The 19,160-nt window shown below is 39.3% G+C and overlaps 2 protein-coding genes across 11 annotated transcripts in view; both read right to left on the bottom strand.

The window, feature by feature from the left end:
• LOC6034877 overlaps nucleotides 1–15,233 on the bottom strand; it is a 68,315-nt gene extending 53,082 nt beyond the window's left edge. For 6 of the 10 annotated variants that reach the window (XM_038251825.1, XM_038251824.1, XM_038251822.1 and 3 more), the window contains exon 1: nucleotides 15,145–15,233. The gene's annotated coding sequence lies outside the window, so the exon portion shown is untranslated. The other 4 variants (XM_038251821.1, XM_038251818.1, XM_038251820.1 and 1 more) reach the window with 4 other exon arrangements.
• Nucleotides 15,234–17,468: 2,235 nt separating this feature from the next.
• On the bottom strand, nucleotides 17,469–18,632 carry LOC6034875 (ribonuclease P protein subunit p30). Its single transcript, XM_001845092.2, has 3 exons — nucleotides 18,413–18,632; nucleotides 18,244–18,350; nucleotides 17,469–18,183 (listed from the first exon to the last, which is right to left on the bottom strand). Exons 1-3 carry the CDS (start codon nucleotides 18,501–18,503, stop codon nucleotides 17,476–17,478), a joined length of 906 nt encoding a protein of 301 aa, XP_001845144.1. The 5' UTR covers nucleotides 18,504–18,632; the 3' UTR covers nucleotides 17,469–17,475.
• Nucleotides 18,633–19,160: the final 528 nt, after the last annotated feature.

Here is a 19,160-nt window from a genome sequence, read left to right on the forward strand (position 1 = left end):
GAAGAGGTTAAAAGTGAAAATTTCCCATAGTAAATTTTTAGAAGTTCCATACTAACTTCAGGTCAATGGTGGAAGTACTAAACCTTAACCAAATACGCTCAAAATTTCAGGTTATGTTCTGGGGCCATATTGCTACAAAATTCCGGTCGAGGCGTTCGAAATTGAACACTTTTGTCTTTTTCATATATCCGTGAGCCACGCTAGGGCACGGGGAGAGGGCACCGAATACCTATATTTACACTTAACATTTTTGCGTCCGCCTCGGGATTCGAACCGGCGACCTCTGGATTGTGAGTCCAGTGCGCGGTCCGATTGATCCACACAGGCAGACATGATGGCGGCCAAAATGTCGGGGATGAAATATTGAATTATCTGGAGTTTTTTTTATAAGGTCCGATAAACCAAATTTCCAATTTTGGCTTTTTGGATGTTTTTGAAACCGCCTTGTGTCAGGGGTTTTAAAAACTCCCAAAAAGCAAGAACTGAAAATTTGGTTTGTTGGACCTTTTCAAAAAAAACTCCAGAAATGCCTTTTTTATCTAATGGGCAATCAAGCAGTCAAGAGCGTGTTGTGGCGCTATAACCACGGCAAGTAGTGTCCAGGGCATTTGTGGAAATACGATGTCCCATCCAAGAGGGTCCCGGAGCACCAAAACTTCTTAGCATGGTGCTCCCAACGATTTATTGCTATAACAAACAGGAACGTGAGCGGGGGATCCCCACGTGTCTTCCTCCCCTGTAGATTCTGAAATGTGTTGTTGTTTGAACATTCGTGCTCAAACTCAATGCAATTCAACGAAACATCTTTGCGGTTAACTTTACGCAGTTGGCCTGGCCGTTTTAACGTTTGTGGTGTTTCAAAGCAATTTATTGCATTGGGGCACTGAAATTGTTAATAATGACAAGAGGATGCTTGGCGTTAATCAACCTAAGGCATTTTCCAGGATGTCCTCGAGCTAGGGTTAGATTAGAGATTAGATTAGATTAGATAATGGGCAATCAAGCAGACAAATTTGACTAAATTTAGGTCGCAGAACTCAATTTTGATGTTTGAAGTACGAAAATAAAAAAAATGCGAGGAAAAAATTGTGATGATTCGATTATCCGAAGTCCCATGCAAACCTTTGAATAATCGAGTCTGGACTGTATTAGAATAAGCCGAAGTTATTGAGTGAAATTAAGAGAAAAAATAAAGTTCATTCAATTTTAAAAGCATTTTGACTAAGAATTGGAAAATGTTTTTTTTTTGCGCAGAGTCGACCTCTACCAAGATCGAAGACCAAAATGTTTAAGTCAAGTTTGTAAAGGCCTCAACTCTATTGCGTTAAAAAATAATAATTTCGAACTCATTCGCCCAAGGCCACTCGCAAAATCCGATACCGTACCACAAAGAACAAGCTACATTTTCGTTCTCGAACTGTGTGCTTGCTGCTGACTTGAAACCATCGTCTCTGTGCTCACAGTTCAGACGTCAATCCATCAACCCCACACTCGTGTCTCTCTAATCGCTGAACGCATATACACATTTTGATTTCACAAAATGGAATCCTACTCCTCTCAAGCCCCGTACTGTACAGCGCGCGCCGCGAGAGGATTCCAAATTGTTACGATTTGTGTATTAACATTGCGATCCATTATTTCTTCTTGGGCTTCTTGTTGTTGTTGGTTTTGCTTTCGCGGTTCCTCCTCGGTCACGAGAGTTGTTCACCAACATTACCGAAATCGAAAGAAAGAAAGAAAAACAGGCTTCTCTGCAGTTCAAGTCAAGTCCAAGTCCGCACGGGACTTGCAGCTTCTTTTGCTTCCACTGCTGGACTCGTTTCGAATGTCCGAAATAGGTACGGCGGTTGCTACTTCTGCTGCCGTTTTCGCGTTTTCATCATTCTATTAGCCGTTATTGTGTGCTGTTGTTTTTGTTGTTGTTGTTGTTGTTATTCTTTGTGGCCATTTGGACTTGCTCTCTTTCAAGTTGGGACGATGTTTCTTCTTGCTACTAGTTTGCATTTCTTCGTCCATTCACCACCACCAGAAAGAGAGGACATCTTCGTCGTCACACACTGTGTACACACAATCACTTAAAAGGAGGCACTTTGGCGTCTCCCAAGTTCACTCATTTATGGGACTTTCTTGTTTTTTTTTCTTCTCTTCTTTTCTTCACTCCCGAAACCCCGCAATGGTAGGTTACCCTATTATTTTTCTTCTTTTTCACCTCTGCTCCCTTTTTAGCCTCTATTATTACCTCTCGGGGCTTGTGTATCTGCCTGTTCTGGCTGCTGCTGCTGCTGCTACAACCATTACCAACCGTCGACGGACGACTCTGTGTAAAGGTTTTTTTTTTATGACGGTTTTCGAAAGCACACTTTTCGCTCTCCGAGTGTCATACACTGCTGCCAACCCACCAACACTGCCCGAGACAATGCTCTAGATGATTCTAACCTCAAAACTCATTTTTCCAATTAAAAATGTCACCCGCATGCAATCGATTTTCTCGAGCCGAAGGAATTTTTCTTACTCTCGAAACACACACTATCGAAAATAACTTGTTTTCTTGCTTCTGTTAAGAAAATTTGTACAAAAACATGGAATAGGGCAAAAATACAAACTCAAATCTGACATAAGCGTGTGAAGAATGTCACGAGAAAGAGGAGACGGAAAAAAAACTTTGTTTTTCACACTGAATGTTTTCTACGATATTTTGTTTTGATGTTTTTACGAATATTTAGCTTGAAAAGTTACACACACTTGCATCTTAATAAGTTCCGACATGTTGGACAACTTTCAGGTTGACACCTTTCAAACTTAAAAGACCTTTGCTCATCACTACCGAAGCCACAATCACAATCGAGAAAAATCAATGAGAATTTCAGACCGGACCCCAATCCAGTACTCATACCAGAAAAAAAAAAGAAAAAAAAACGCGATTTCACTTCGTCGGAACAAACGAACAGATTCTTCTTTTTTCCCCCCACTGGGTTTCTCTCTTTTCAAATGGTGCTCCAACCATTAACATACCCGAATGGCCGACGACGACGACGATGGCGAATGAGAGCGAGCTGTCTCATTGATTAATTTTCATCGTCACAAAATTTCATCCCGATCGAGAATCCCGTGTGTTCCGACGTCAATCCAGGCCAAATTCCACCGCCACGACGCACCGAATCCCGCGAACTTACTTTTCCCGATAGTCACGACCACGTCCGGACGATTTTTCCACGACAAAAATCGCCTTTTCAACTTTAGCTCAAAGCCACTAAACTCACAATTAAAATTAAAACATACGCCGACATCATTGTTTCTCCGTACCTCTTTCAGAGACGAATGTGGCGAAAAAAAAAACTTTCAATTCAATAATTATTATCCGACCGAAGCGCGCTAACACGCACACCATCGCAAAAATCCCAAACGAATCGTGCCTGTGTTGGTGCGATCGCACCCATCTCACGCACACCACCAAACCCAAACGCCTATCCGGACACGAGGGCAAAGCAACTGAAACTGTAACAGTTTGTGTGAGAGGAGCGTGACCGCGCGTATCTCACACCCACAATCGTAAATAATATCACCGCACGGTCAATGTGTGTTGGTGAAGCCCTCCCTCCCGGCATCCGATACAGGAACGGAAAATGACACGGTGCAAAAATTCTGAGAAACATTGCTTATAGAAACTGTTGTTTTTTAGTGTGTCAACCTTACGAGTTGTTGAGAGTTCTGGAATCGGGATGACTGGGTGTCCTGTCGTGTAACGAGAGCAAAGTGACAGGCAGCAGGGGGTCCGTTCATTCATCTGTTATGGAAGGTTACATTTGGACGGGGGGTTCCGTACAGGAAGACGAGGATTTTTCAACGATCATACCATGATGAAAACGGCGGTACTTGTTTATTGACTATTTTTCAACGATCATACCATGATGAAACCAACAATAGGCACTTATATAAACTATTTTTTCAACGATCATACCATGATGAAAACAGTCGTATAATACAGATATAACACCTTGACTTGATAAAAAGTAAACACTAACAAGTTTCAAAACTTTAGAATTAGGGTTTATCTCTAACAATATCAAAAATATAAAATAGTTATGCCGTGACATAATCCTGAACAGCGATCAATAACGTAGTTTTTGTTGGTTTAGTTCATCGAGAGGTTAGAGAAATTTAATTATGAGTTAGAAATGGTATGCATTGTAGGTACTTGAAGTTTCAATCCGTGTTAGGGAAGCGCATTTTTTCTGACGCATTTTATGCATTCTAGGTACTTGATCTCTCTACATTTCACAGATCCCTAAAATTTGATTTCAATCCGAAGATATTCAAAAACCGAAAAAAAAACTCCGTGCATTGTTGCCCCTTTTCTTATGACAGAAGTTTCAATCTTGTCGTGCTATCTTGACACACCCTAAAAGTTGCTATAAATGCGACAACTGGCTAAAGAGAATTTAGGGCAGAACACGTTTGACATACATTCATGCCCGTCTATCGGGCTTAATTATAACTCGGGTCTGCGGCAACCAAATTCAACCAAACTTCAGGACAATGAAGAGTATGGTCAACCATATACTTTTTTGAAAAAAAAAGTTTCAGGGGATTATTTAGACAACAAGACACAATATAGAGCAATAAACTCAATTTTGGTCAAATAACATATTAGCCACTTATCAATGATAGGCAGCAATACCAATAGTTGATTTTAAAAATCTTATGGCATATCTACAATCACTTAAGGGGATACATACATGTAATTTGACAAAAATGTTAAGGGTTTGTATGAGCACACACTTGAACTTTTTTTTAAATCTGTTTTCAGGGCATTAAAATATAAATTTTCAACTGTTAAGAAAATAAATTTGACGTCATTTGGTTGAATCATTGCCAAGATATAGCTGTTTAAGTTAGTAGTTTCAAAAAACTGGTGCCACGACATCTCAACACTGCTTTGACCAAATTGGCTCAAAATTTTGGTGAAGACTCGTTCAAGCGGTCCTGTGTGTATGACGAAGGCCGTTTTTCAAAAAGTTTATTTTAAAAAAAGATAAAAATATTTTTGTATTTTTCATATGAAAAATAGTCAGTTTTAGATTTTCGTATTTTTTTATAAAAATAGATTTTCAAAATCGGACTTCGTCATGCACGTATGTTTTGAGAGTCTTCATTCAAAATTTCAGCCAATTCGGTCCATCCAATCTCGAGATATCGTGGCACCCGGCTCGATCTACTCGGTGTTTCGAGAAAAAATGCTCACAAAGTTTGACAGTTTGTTTTGCGCCTGGCAAAACTTAAAACTTAAATCGTCTTCCACTCATTTTAATCATGAAACAATTTTAATCATGAAACTTCCAGTAGTTAGAACATAGTACGTAGCGTAGGTATTTGAATCCATACAAAGGAATCTAATCTTCTACAATGGGAAAGTAAGCAAATTAGCAAATAAGTGACTTGACGTATGATTTGGAAAATTAAAATATTTTAGGGTAAGTTGACGTCTCCATATCAAAGGTAAACAAACAACTGCAAAGTAACTAACTTTTTCTACATTCTACTTAACTTAAGGAGGTATTAGACTAACAAACAAACAAACTCAAACTTTTTAAAAGTTTGCCACCTTTGTTTGCTTGTCTGTATTTGTTGGCGATTTTAACCAGCTGTCACACAGGAAAAAGCTTGTTTGTTTGTTTGTCATAGTCTAATAGTTAAGTGATGGTAAATGGCCCATTATGAAAGCCATCGTAGGATCTGCCAGTCCTGTCATTGAATATCACTCCTTAAATTAGGCAAAATTCTCACTGGGAAGTGGATTAACAACTTTTTCCAAAAAAAAATAAAAACGATAAGTATTACAAATTGCACAATGTCATCGGCATTTGAAATTTGTTATGGTTCTGAAATTTAAGAACCTATTTTAAACTGAACTGGCTATGCCTACTAGGTAAGTGAGATTTATAAGTTGCGCAAGGTTGTGAAATATGTGATGGATGTGATCAGAATATTTTTTTTTATATATTTTGGTTGTTATTTTAGATTTTTCTATTGCAACTAAAAATACTTTTGTTTAAAAGCAATGAAATCTCAGATCAAATTATAAAATAACATTGATTAATAACATTTCAATCACACGACACATACATCGCTACATTCTGGAAGGTTCAGTTCCAGATCAAACAGCATATCAAGCAAGAAGGTTGGAAAAAACGGCATTCCGGTAACCCTGGGGGAACGCTATGCTGCTGCTGCTGCTGTGCGCGCATCCTCCCCAAAACACCGTTGATCCGCGATGACTTCTCATCGAGACGAGCAAAGGGGAGTGGCAAAAATTAATTAACTTTTCGGGTTTCGATTATGGCGGCGACGGCTCCGCTGAAGCTGGCAACTTTTTTTTCGCACGTTGAATCACATTGGATTTGTAAGTTTGTGATTCTTAATTATTTTTTGGGGGTTTTAGAAAGTGTTATTAATGTGAAAATGCGTTTTGCGTTTTACATTTTGTACAATGGCCGATACGGCGATAATTTACATTTCATCTGGTTGTGGTATTCATCTTTTACCTCGTTTGATTAAAAGCCACACCAGTGCAACCAGTTTGAGCTTTTTAAAATCAAACTGGCCCAGCAATGCCACCTGGACCGCTGACAGCACTGCTGCTGGGTCCCCTCTTCCGGAGAGCGAGATCCGTTCATATCATCATCACATCGGTACACCTTACGTCCGTGGTCGACAAATGATTCGAATCTGCGTCGTTTTCTGTATTTGTTCGATTGCTTTCCGGGAGGTTGCACCAATACATTTGCATTCCGGCCGCGTAGCGAAGGCTGTGGGTAACAAGAAGTCGGGAACACCGTCGTCGTCGTCGAGACTTGGCGAAAAACCGACCCACCACTGCTGACTACAGGCTAGCTGTAACATAACTTCTCCTATATACACAAACTCTCAACTCGCCATCATTATGCTTGAGAAACAAAAAAAAAGCAACAGCGACATCATCCACCAGGTCCACCTAAGCCACGCCAGCAGTGTCCGAGAGTCCGCTTTTTTTCGGATAACCGGAGGGAAATGACGACGAAAAAACCAAGAGCCCTCAAAGCAAATGGGGGAGAGAGCCTTAGTTTTTTTTGCCTCACAAGAGTCGACTAGAAGATGCGACAGTGTCGACCACTTTGAAAACCACTTTTCGTGCTAATACAGGAGGGGTTGTTGCTGGCTGGAAAGCCAAGCTTTGATTTATTAAGCACCGCTCGGAACAGGTGCCCTGCGCAGTGCATGGAATTACTTGAATCAATACAGTCGTTGATTGTGTGGACGGGAACTGGGTGACCTGCAGTCGAATCAGTCCTTATCGTTAATTTAAATTTCGGAAAAAAATATCTTTATTTCTTGTGATTCGAACTCACGACCTCTGGATTGCAAATCTAACTTCCTACAGTCTCATTATAAAAAAACACGTTTTTTAATCGGAGATATCAGTAGTAACTGTGCTAAAGAGGTTATAATTCTCAATAAACCAAACTGAAGTCGTTTGGACCTAACAGATGTCTACAGAGAAAAATGAGCCAAGATCTGACGTCAGACCCGGAGCACCAAAACTTCTAAGCATAGTGCTCCAAACGAATAATTTTGTTCAAAATAAAAACTCGGAGCGTATGGTATCGTGTCCCCACGCTTCTTCCTCCAATGTAGATTCAGAATAATTAACAATTATTGTTGTTTGAACACGCCGTGCTCAAACTTAACCCACTTCAACAAATCATCTCTGCATTAAACTATACGCAGTAGGTCTGCCCGCTTTAACGATTGCGTAGCTTCAATGCATTCTAATGCAATGGTGCAACCAAACCACAAAGCACTACAAATGTTAATAAATTACAGGAAGAGGGCTAGGCTTAAGCTAACTTAAGGTACTCTACAGGATCCCTTGGAAAAAATGGCTACGCTGGGTTTGATCAGGTTAGACTATCTTGGCTCGATTCAAACCTTGAAATCTCTGATTAGTTTTCAAAAAGACGTAAGAGCCATTTTTAAACAAAGACCTTTTGGCATCGGTATTCGACCTACTTACGAAAGCAGGGAGCGGTCGTGGCTGAATGGTTACGATGTTCGCTTTATAAGCGAATGGTTCTGGGTTCGATACCCATCTGCTCCCAACGAGAAAGTTCTGGACTCATCGAATTTGGAATTAATGAAAAAACTTCAAGCTGTCACGGCGGGGTTCGATCCCCTGTCCTTAGGATTGGCAAGCAAAATGCTTTCCACTTAACCGTGGAGCATTGATAGCTTGAGGAGGAATTAGACTGGTATAGTTGAATCCAAGAATCGGACTTAGAATCACATTGAATGCAAGTTGGACATCAGAACTCAAACAAGATTGCATGCAAGGTTTGCAAGCGCAGTTAAAATTGAATCTAAAACTACCTCGCTAAAAATAGCCTGGGCGGGCGACTGATAGAATTCATCCAATAAGAGATGAGAAGAAGTGAAAGCATTCCCATTAGAAATCTGGAGTTTTTTTTTAAAGGTCCAATCTGGGTGCTGAATAGACAGAATGCGTAACGTGATTTTCGAAAGCTCCCCACTGCTTCCCACTAATACAACTGCACTACAGCTGTAAACATAAACAAAGTAGAAGGCCATGTTCAAGCTCAAGCGCGACATATTTTTTGCTGCTGAAGTGAATTATTATAAAACATTTTGGATCTGTTGATGTTGATGTTTTCAATGAAAAATTAAGTGCTTCGCACTTTTTTCTTCGTAGACTAAACGATGGGCGGCCAAAAGAGGCCTTTTTTTGTTTTCCACGTGATGAAAAATTGTGTCAAAAGTGGCTGGAATTTCGTGAAATGGAAGTTCCGAGATTATGTATCTTTGATGTGTAGTGATAATATCGGAGTAAGATTATCCAATATTATTTGGAAAGTACTATTCATAGTTATTGATAATTCGTCGCTAACATTTAAAAGAGCGTCATAAAATAGGTTTTGCGTGAGACAAAGCGATTATAAAATTTTAGCGACGAATTATGCCAATCTCAATTTCAACCCTCTTATTAAGATGTTTTGACTTCGAATACCTCAATAGCCATCGATTTTTTTTTATTCCTGACTAAATAAATTATAGATCGATCACAATACTTGCCACTTCTTGGTATAATTATGCGAACAGTAAATTGGTTCCGCTTTGACAGTTCTAAATTGAGGCCGCTTTGCGGACAACTATTCTGCACCCAGGGTCCAATAAACCAAATTTCCAGTTTTTGCTTTTTGGGTGTTTTTGAAACCGCCCTGAGTCAGGGGTATTGAAAAACACCCAAAAAGCAACAACTGAAAATTTGGTTTATTGGACCTTTTCAAAAAAAACTCCAGAAATGAGAACACACGAAGAATTCAAACAACAATGCCCAAGGTCGTTACCATTCGCCTAGGGCGGCTCCTCAGACCATTTACCTTCCCAAAAACCGTCCAACTCCAAGCGAAACTTACTTGAGGATACCGTGGAGATTTTCCCTTAATACTCTTAAAAAAGTGGAGCATCAACACTTCCCCTCTTCCAATTCCCTTTCCTTGTCCCTGGTGCGCGGTGGAGATGGGAGCGGCCGGCAATGGACGGCTGCCATGGTGGTGAGAATCTGGTTCAGGTAGAATTGGTTCTATTCCCAATTATCGATTCCTAGGCAACTTGGGCTTAGACAATCATCACATCACATGGCGAAAATCCCGTCTGCAATCCGCTAAAATCACCGTCTCCTAGCGAAGCGAAGCGGTATTCGACCTACTTACGAAAAACCAATTTCTAAATTGCTTGAGATTGTTCATCTACACGTCCTTCTACCGCCCTAAACTTGAAACAAATTAAATAGAAAAACGAAAAATGAAAACTCACCTTAGAAATATTCGTATTACGTTTTTTGTTGTTGTTTAATTTTGGGTAGTTGAGCAAAATGCTCCAAATATTATAAGCTGGCTGAACAATCTCATGTCAGTAATCTTACATGCGAACAACGACTGAAATCAGACGAACTTGAGGTTTGAGAGCACGAATAAAAAAAAAACAAATTTTTTCCATGATTTAATTATCCGAAGAATTTTGAAGACATTGGACATTAAAAGGAACGCGGTCAAGGAAAATTGCGTCATGTTTTAGGCTGGTTGATAACGTAAATTTTGAGTTTGGAAAATTTTACGAGGACTTCGTGGATATTGTAACTGTCTTTATTTTTTTTTTTAATTCTCAGGTATTTGTTTTTTTTAATACTCGCTTACTTTTTCAAAAGGTCCTATGTACATAGGAAACCCATGGCGCATTGGTGGTTTTGAAAAAGTAATATAGAATACAGTCCAGGCTCGATTGTCCGAAGCCTCGATTATCCGAAGGTTTGTATTGGACTTCGGATAATCGAATCACGACCAAAAATTTTGTTTTCTTCTTTTTGTATGTTTTTACTTTGAAAATCAAAATCGAGTTCTGAGACCCCATTTTTGTTAAATTTGAATATTTGATTGATATTTAAATTTTGAAAATGCATTTTTTCAAAATGTCAACATCGTTATTTTGGCCGCCATCTTGGATTTACAAATTCTAAATCATTTTAGAGTAGTTAATTTTTTTCGTGATTCGATTATCCGAAGTGCAATTTTTCCAAGGCCTTCGGATAAGCGAGTCTGGACTGTATTGAGTTCTAAAATTTTGAACCACTAAACTTTTAAATTTAAATAGTTTTTGAAATTATAATTTCTTAGAACTTTCAAACTGAAGTATTGTTAAATATTTGCATTTTTGGTGTTCTGTACTTTAATTTTTTAAAACTTAAATTTTTTGAACCTTTGACTTTGTGATTTATTTTTAAACGCATACAGTACTTAGGGACCATCCATAAACCACGTGGACACTTTAGGGGGGGGGGGTATGGCGATTGTCCACGATCCATACAAAAAATTTTTTTTTTTGTATGGACAGTTGTCCACGAGGGGGGGGGGGGGTAACAGATTCCCAAAAAAGTGTCCACGTGGTTTATGAATGGTCCCTTATTTGGTAACTGGACGTTGTTTAACTGGGCTGCTTTTGAACTGGGCGCTCGATAACTGGGCTGTAGCCCACCACAGGGTCAACGGATGCAAGAAACAAGTCTCGAGTTTTTTTTAAAGGTCCTATAAACAAAATGTTCACTGTTGGCATTTTGAGTGATTTTGAATACACGTGACTTAAGGCAGTTCTTAAAACACCCAAAAAGTAAAAATTGAAAATTTAGTTTATTGGACCTTTAAAAAAAAAGTGTAATACATAAAACAAGTTTTTTTAAATTTTTGGTAAATTTCAAGTCACAATTAAAGGAAACTTCTAATCTAATCTAATCTAATCTAATCAGACCCTAGCGCAGCCAATCTTTCGAAGGGATCCTGGAGAGTGCCTTAGGTTAGATGACGCCTAGCACTCTTCTTGTCATTTATTAACATTTGCAGTGCGCCATTGCATTAGAATGCATTGAAACATCACAAGCGTTAAAGCGGCCAGGCCTACTGCGTAAAGCCGTATCGCAGAGATGATTCGTAATTGGGTTGAGTTTGAGCACGGAGTGTTCGAACAACAACACAATTCTGAATCGACAGGGGAGGAAGAAGCGTGGGGACACACCACCGTACGCTCCGAGATTTGGTTGTATTCGTTGGGAGCACCATGCTAAGAAGGTTTGGTACTCCGGGACCCTCTGGGATGGGACATTGTATTTCCACGAATGCCCTGGACACTATTTGCCGTGGTTATAGCGCCACAACTCGCTCAAGTCACAATTAAAGGAAACTTCTGGAGTTTTTTTTTTAAAAAAAAAAAGGTCCAATAAACTAAATTTTTAGTTTTTGCTTTTTGGGCGTTTTTTCATATCCCTGACTCAAGGCGGTTTCAAAAACACCCAAAAAGCAAAAACGGGAAAATTTGGTTTATTGGACCTTTTCAAAAAAAACTCCAGACTTGTAAACTTAGCTATGGAATCAATTTAAAGGCTAGGTTTTAAACCCAGTTACCGAACAAGTACTGTTTTTCTCGGGTATGTTTTCAAATGGTTTTAAGCGCCAGTTGTAGAGCGAGTTGTGGCGCTATAACCACGGCAAATAGTGTCCAGGGCATTCGTGGAAATACAATGTCCCATCCCAGAGGGTCCCGGAGTATCAAACCTTCTTAGCATGGTGCTCCCAACGAAAACAACCAAAATCTCGGAGCGCATGGTGGTGTGTCCCCACGCTTCTTCCTCCCCTGTCGATTCAGAATTGTGTTGTTGTTCGAACAATTAGTGCTCAAACTCAACCCAATTACGAGTCATCTCTGCGATACGGCTTTACGCAGTAGGCCTGGCCGCTTTTACGCTTGTAATGTTCCAATGCATTCCGATGCAATGGCGCACTACAAATGTTAATAAATGACAAGAAGAGTGCTAGGCGTCATCTAACCTAAGGCACTCTCCAGGATCCCTTCGAAAGATTGGCTGCGCTAGGGTCTGATTAGATTAGATTAGATTAGAAATGGTCTTAAGCGCCAGTTGTAAACAAAGCAGTTTTTCGATTGGTTCTCATACAATTTACGAATTCCCAAATTCAAAAATGCTTTGAATTGTTCATCTGCACGTCCTCTAAAGGCTCTTTACTGAAACACAACGAAAATTGTTTTTTTTTTCAGAGAAAAATTCAAATAAGTGTCTGAGGTCGCGATGGCTCTTACGACGAATTGCAAACTAACCAGAGATTTGTATTTTAAAATTTATAAATCTCTGAATATTTTTTACATTTCTCAATTTTAAAATATTGTTTTTTTTTTTTAATTTGCAAACATATCTAGAGTTTTTTTTGAGTGGGTTCTAACAACATATGAAAGACAGTAGCCTGTAGTGTAGGACCTTTTTAAAAAAAAAACTTTGTACATATTTTTAGATTTCTTATTTCTTTTCTTAAATTCAAAATTCCGTGCTTCCAATTTTTTAAGTTTGTAAATCACTATTTTCAATTTTTGAAATCGCCTGCCAATCAAAATATCGATAATCGTTTGTATTTTCCCTTCATTCAATCCATTTTGAGCAAAAAAACAAAATCCTTCCTTTTTGCCTTCCTCACCTTACTGAAAAAATAAAATCACTCGAAAAATTAACTTCTCAATTAGACCTCCTAGACCCACCTTCATGTATACATATCGACTCAGAATCAAATTCTGAGTAAATGCCTGTATGTGTGGTGGGATGTTGATAAAAAAATTGTCACTCGATTATCTCGACATTGGCTGAATCGATTTTGTCCGTTTTGGCGTCATTCGATCCGTTTCAAAAGTTATGCTAAAAAAACGATTTTAACAAAAGTCCGGAAGATTGTAAAAAGGGTGGTTTTTGTAAGAAAACCCGTCATGCTACACATTTTCAGAAAGGTATTAAAAAGACCTTTCCAACGCGCTATCAAAAGTTATAAGCACTGAAGTGTTATTTACGCACTTTTTGGAGGCCGGATCTCAGAGATTTTGATGACATCGTTGTTCGGATCTCTCATGGACCTATCGTTGGCTAGGTATTCAAAAGACCTTTCCAACGCGTCCAAAACATTGAAGATCTGACAACCCTTTCAAAAGTTATAAGCACTTAAGTGTTATTTACGCACTTTTTGGATTTTGGATAGCATCCTTTAAATTTGAGGAAGGCGCCAACCACCTAAGGGTGGATTAGGTAAAGTTTTTACCTAAAAATCGCTGTAACTTTTGACCCTTAAGTCCAAATTGACTTGTCAAAAAATAAAAATGTTTGTTTTTTAGAGCTCTAAAAGTGCCCCGGATACCACTTTTCTCTTAAACTTAACCCTGGATAGCCACGTTCAAAAATCGATTTTTGAAGGTTTGCTCAGATGTGCTTACTATAAATTTGGTCGTAGAATGCGTTGTTTACAAGATAAAATTTTGGTATCTTGGACAAAGTTGCTTGGATTGGCAAGTCCAACAGATTTTTAGAAGCCAAAAAAGTTTCCAAAAATATTCCTGAAAAGTTAGATTTTCAAAATCATCCTTATAGTGAACCACCCTAATTTCCACCCAAACCAAAAGTTGCCCCTTTCCATATGCAACAACTTTTCTCAAGACACCAAAGCCCCAAAACTTCATCATATTACGGAAAATCCATTTTCCACTTAATTTTGCGATCTGGACCACTGTGCAATGACGTGAAAGTCACGTACTTATAATGCATAACATTGGTCACCGAATAAGCGCTTCTCTAACACCGATGTGAACTTCAAGTACCTAGAATACATAACATTTTGAATGACATCTAACGCTCACTAAGGCCACCATTGAATTTACTGGACCTCTCGATGGACTTAACTAATATGAATTAAGTTATTCTACGTCATTGCGGTTATAACACGGCATACGTACTTTGACTTTAATGTTTGTTCGTTTTATTATTATTTTGTTTTGGTGTAACTTTGTATCAAGTCAAATGTATTTTGGTACACAAAAATCAAGTTTAGGATTACTTACCAAAAAGTCAACGTCTAGATGCACTTTTCACCATAAGTCCAATTATTTGATGCTTTTAAAGTTCGGCGGAGGTGTTTACCGGTTAAAGTTCCAACCAGAATCAACTTTTGAAAAAGGTAAACAAAACAAACAAAAAAAAACCATCACAAATTTACAACGAAACCAAAAACAACAGCACAGATACTAAAAAATAGTCCGATAATTGCAGACATTTTCCGGAACCCAAAAAACTTTGACGGTATGAAAAAGTTGCCAATCTGTAGCATTTTTTCTGCTCTTTTATTTTCCTTTTTCACTTCCTCAACTGCGCCTCTCTTCTCTCGTGCTGCTGCTGCTTGCGTGCACTTCTTGTTCTTCTTGCAAGAGCCGTATTTGCTGCTGCTTCTTCTTTTTTTCTTCCTCCTCCTTTAGTGGCTCCCTCAAACACAGCGCCCCAGCGCAGCAGCAGCAGCATAAAACGAAGTCATCGGGCAGAAAATGAAGAGAAAAAAAAATCTTCAAATCTTCACCAAAACTTCAAACACCATTTTCGCCCGAAATAACACGCAAAAGTGGCGAAAAATATCGCCAATCCGTCGCCGGACACTCGCGCTACAGATTGAAAGTATTTTCGGTCCGGTTCGAGTTGTTTTTCCGGCACTATTTAACAATAAAACGCACCTTTATAAAACACCTCCATTTTGTTTCACACACATTCTGGATTTCACACAGTCGGAAAATCGGAGAGGCAGCCGCGCCGTGGACCAGAGTTGCCAGACGAGCGGAGTTTGGTTTGACAAACAAGCTGACGCACGCACACAACCAAACATACACGGTTGTTTGAGGTTGCGTAAAATGCGCGAATTTATGCGTCAAAATGAAAGCTACTCATAAATGCGTAGTTTGCGAATCAGGTTCTGGAGCTCATTGATCTTACGGTCTTAGTAGACGCGTTTAGTTAAATGGGACGAAAGGCCGTAAGAGCAATGTCGTACCGCCCCTTTCAAGCTCACGACCAAGGGGTTGGGCACTCGACGCAGCAAACGATTTTACCCCATTAGGTCCCTATTATGGAAGAAGTGAAGAAGTAGGGTCTCAAAACCCTCTGTAATTTTTTATAAACAACGAAAAAACGATTAAAAACCATTCCTGATCACTTTTTTTTTCATTTTAATGCAAAAAAATAAATTGACAAGACAACATTTGTTCAATGGATCAACTATGTTTCCCTTGGAACGAGCAGTCAAGCAGGACCTTTTCTGTCAAGAATGGCATCGAAGTTATTTTTTAAATTGATTAAAAATTCATTTTTAATCCTATGAAGTCGTACAAACTGTCATTGTACTCATGCAGAAAAATATGCTTTATCGTTGTGAACAATAAGCCTCAACTGGAGAATCTAAGAAAAAAAATTAACTAATTTAGTACCCAATTGAGAAAACTATGATTCGACAAATTGAAAATGAATAAATTATAAGAACGAAGAAGTGAGAATTAAAGCATAAGGTCCTAAAATCATACATACATTTTTATGTACAGCGGTAAAAAACACGATTAAAAACCTCGTTATAAACCATTTCTGATCAATAAATTAATTTTAATGCAAAAAATATGTTGTGACCGAAAGTAGTTCGCGGTAAATTATCGTTTCTCAGCGGTCGTAATAAAATAAATTGACAAGACTACATTTTTTATTGGATTAACTGCCGTTCTACGCATTATTGTCCCATGTCATTTTTGGACGATTTTGACCTTTTAGTATTTTTGAGTATACTATTAGAAAAACACTTCAAATTTAATAGAGCATTCTACGTGCGTATGTATTGCGTGTACGTACACGAAAATAAAGTGAGGTTAAATTTTGTCAGCCAGCAAAACCAAATGGTGCGCTAGTGTGCGTACGCGAAACGTCATAAAGCTCTATACTCTGTTCGGAAACTCATTGAAAACAACACCAAGTATGTTTTTCCCACCTAATAGAGTTATCTACGTGCGCATGTATTGCGTGTACGTACACGAAAAAAAGTGAGGTTAAATTTTGTACCAGCCAGCTAAACAAATGGTGTGCTAGTGTGTGTGAGATCGGGCTTAGATAGCTCTATAGAGTTATCTACGTGCGCATGTATTGCGTGTACGTACACGAAAAAGATTGAGGTTAAATTTTGTACCCGCCAGCAAAACAAATGGGGTGCTGGTGTGCGTGAGCTCGGGCTTAGATAACTCTATGGCTAAGTATCTGGGAGTTTTCCTATAAGGCTTTCTAGTCAGAAATTTACCAACACATTCAAAGTATGTTTACATGACAGCTGGACGTTTGTTTGCATCAGGTTTCCTATCTCTTTCCAGCAATTTTTTTTTGTCAAGCGACTTCTAGCTGGTTTATTTGACTGACTGCCCGATATGTCAGCCAACATACTTCGCAGGGCTGTGACAGCTACAGCTCGATCATTGTTTGCATCAGGACACTATGACGAGGAGTTCGTCATTTTTGAGTTAAATTATATTTTTTTCACTGGGCCTAGAAAGCCTTATTAGATATTCGAAATTTTGAATGATTAAAGCTATTAAAACAAAAAAAAACACTTTCCCAATTATTTTTTTGATTTTTCTCTTTTGACTGAAGACGGTGATTTTTAGCGGATTACAGACAAGTTGCCTAGGAATCGATAATTTGGAATTGAACCAATTCCACCTGAACCAGATTTCCACCACCATGACAGCCGTCCATTGCCAGCCTCCCATCTCCACCGCGCATCAGGGACAAGGAAAGTGTTTTGGAAGACGGGAAGTTTTGATGCTCCACTTTTTAAGAGGACAAGGGAAAATCTCCATGGTGTCTCCAAATAAGTTTCGCTTGGAGGTGGACCAAATTTTTTTCTGATTCTGCCAACAAACTGACGAAAAAACGCTTTTAATAAATATATATGCTGAATATTGTGTTCAACCTCCACTTCATAACATCCCAGCCATGATTTTTTCTTTCCAGCAATGAAATACCAGCTCTGTACGGCTTCATTTCTCATATTTCGCCACTTTCTTCGGTGGCTCTACAACCTCATCCTCACACATTTCTTCATCCTCGGAACAATCTACATCCTCCTCTTCCTCTTCGTCACTAGTCTGGATCTCCTCGTTGAGTTCCGATTCCGAGTAGTCGTCACTGTCGACCACATCCTGCTGCCGCCGCACAACTATCCCAGCCTTGCCATGTCGTCTCGCGTCCGCCGAAATAAGCACTTTCCTCGGAAGTGCCAGAATAGCATTTTTCGACTGCTCTTCACTCAGCCCGAAGATCAGCCCCAGATTGGCGATATCGTACGGCCCGCGCACCTGAAAACGGTTGTGTGCCCCACTGCTAATGACCACATTCTTCGACTTGCCGTACGAGTGGTACTTGTGAGCGCGGTTGATGATCTCTTTGCGCTCGTTAGAGTTGACGATGGCCGGCGCGTACTTGATTTCGAGCATAATGTTCCTGCTGACGGCTAGAAAGTAGTACTTCCGGCTCATCTTTCCCCTGACGGTGTCCGCGTTGTACGAGATGATGTCGCAGGGCATCGTTTGGCAGGCATGGTTGAAGGCGTCCGGGGTCGTCGGGATGACCGCTACCAGGTTGTACCCACGGAGATTCGCCGACCGGTTCGTTACGAGCGTCACCGAGGCGTCGGAATACACGATGGTTATGCGGTTCCGGAGTTGCAGCTTGCCCTTGAGCTCTTTCTGTAATTATTGGGTGATTTTAATCACCTGGATTTGAACAACAGTCTTTTCAAAACTTACGCTGATATTGGTCAAATCTATCGCCGGTGGAATTGGATCGGATTTCTTGGAACCATTGTTGTTCACGTGATCGTATGTTTGCTCTATAGCAACATTTTTGTATCCTACTAAAATTTAAATAAAACGTTATTTCAAAATATGTATTTGAGCAAGTTAAAAAAAAACTTACATTCAATGAGCTCTTTCAAGATTTCTTTTAGATCTTTTATTGACTCCGTGTACGGTATACATAAATCACTAAAGCCGGTGTATTTATTCATCTTTGATCAAATTGGCAAAATTATTTTAAAATCAGCAGTAGATTTAAATTAAACTTTCACTCAAAAGCGATTTTCCTAAACATTCGCAAAGAACAAGCTGATTCTCGGTGTTTGTTATGATTCCAAATTGCGCGCACGTGGATTTGACGTTTCTCACAGTAGAGGCCCCATCATACACGCTGAAGTTGCAGTGCTGAAACCATTTGATTAATTCTTTTTCTCAGCAACGCTAACCTACACACCAATTTCTTATTACTGAATTCAGCTAAATTTACTGAAATCTGCACTACTGAAATTTTCAGTACCGTCATCTGGGGCGAATTGGGACACATGGGGCAAATTGAAACAGCAGTTTTAACCATGTTAGAGCACAATATTTTGATTTTGTAGTCCCGATTCACCCCAGATGACGGTAAATGAAAACCATGAAAACTTGCTGAAATTTCAGCAAACTTTGACAGCTCCATACAAATAGAGTTATCTACGTGCGCATGTATTGCGTGTTTGTACACGAAGGGTTTTTAGGTTAAAATTTGTACCCGCCAGCAAAAACAAATGGTAAGCTAGTGTGCGTGAGATCGGGCTTAGATAGCTCTATTTTAACTGAAGTTCAGCGAAAGACTAACTGCAAATTTCAGTAGTGCAGTTTTCAGTTAA

Source organism: Culex quinquefasciatus, chromosome 2 (assembly GCF_015732765.1).
Source record: "Culex quinquefasciatus strain JHB chromosome 2, VPISU_Cqui_1.0_pri_paternal, whole genome shotgun sequence".
Classification (NCBI taxonomy): Eukaryota; Metazoa; Arthropoda; class Insecta; order Diptera; family Culicidae; genus Culex; species Culex quinquefasciatus.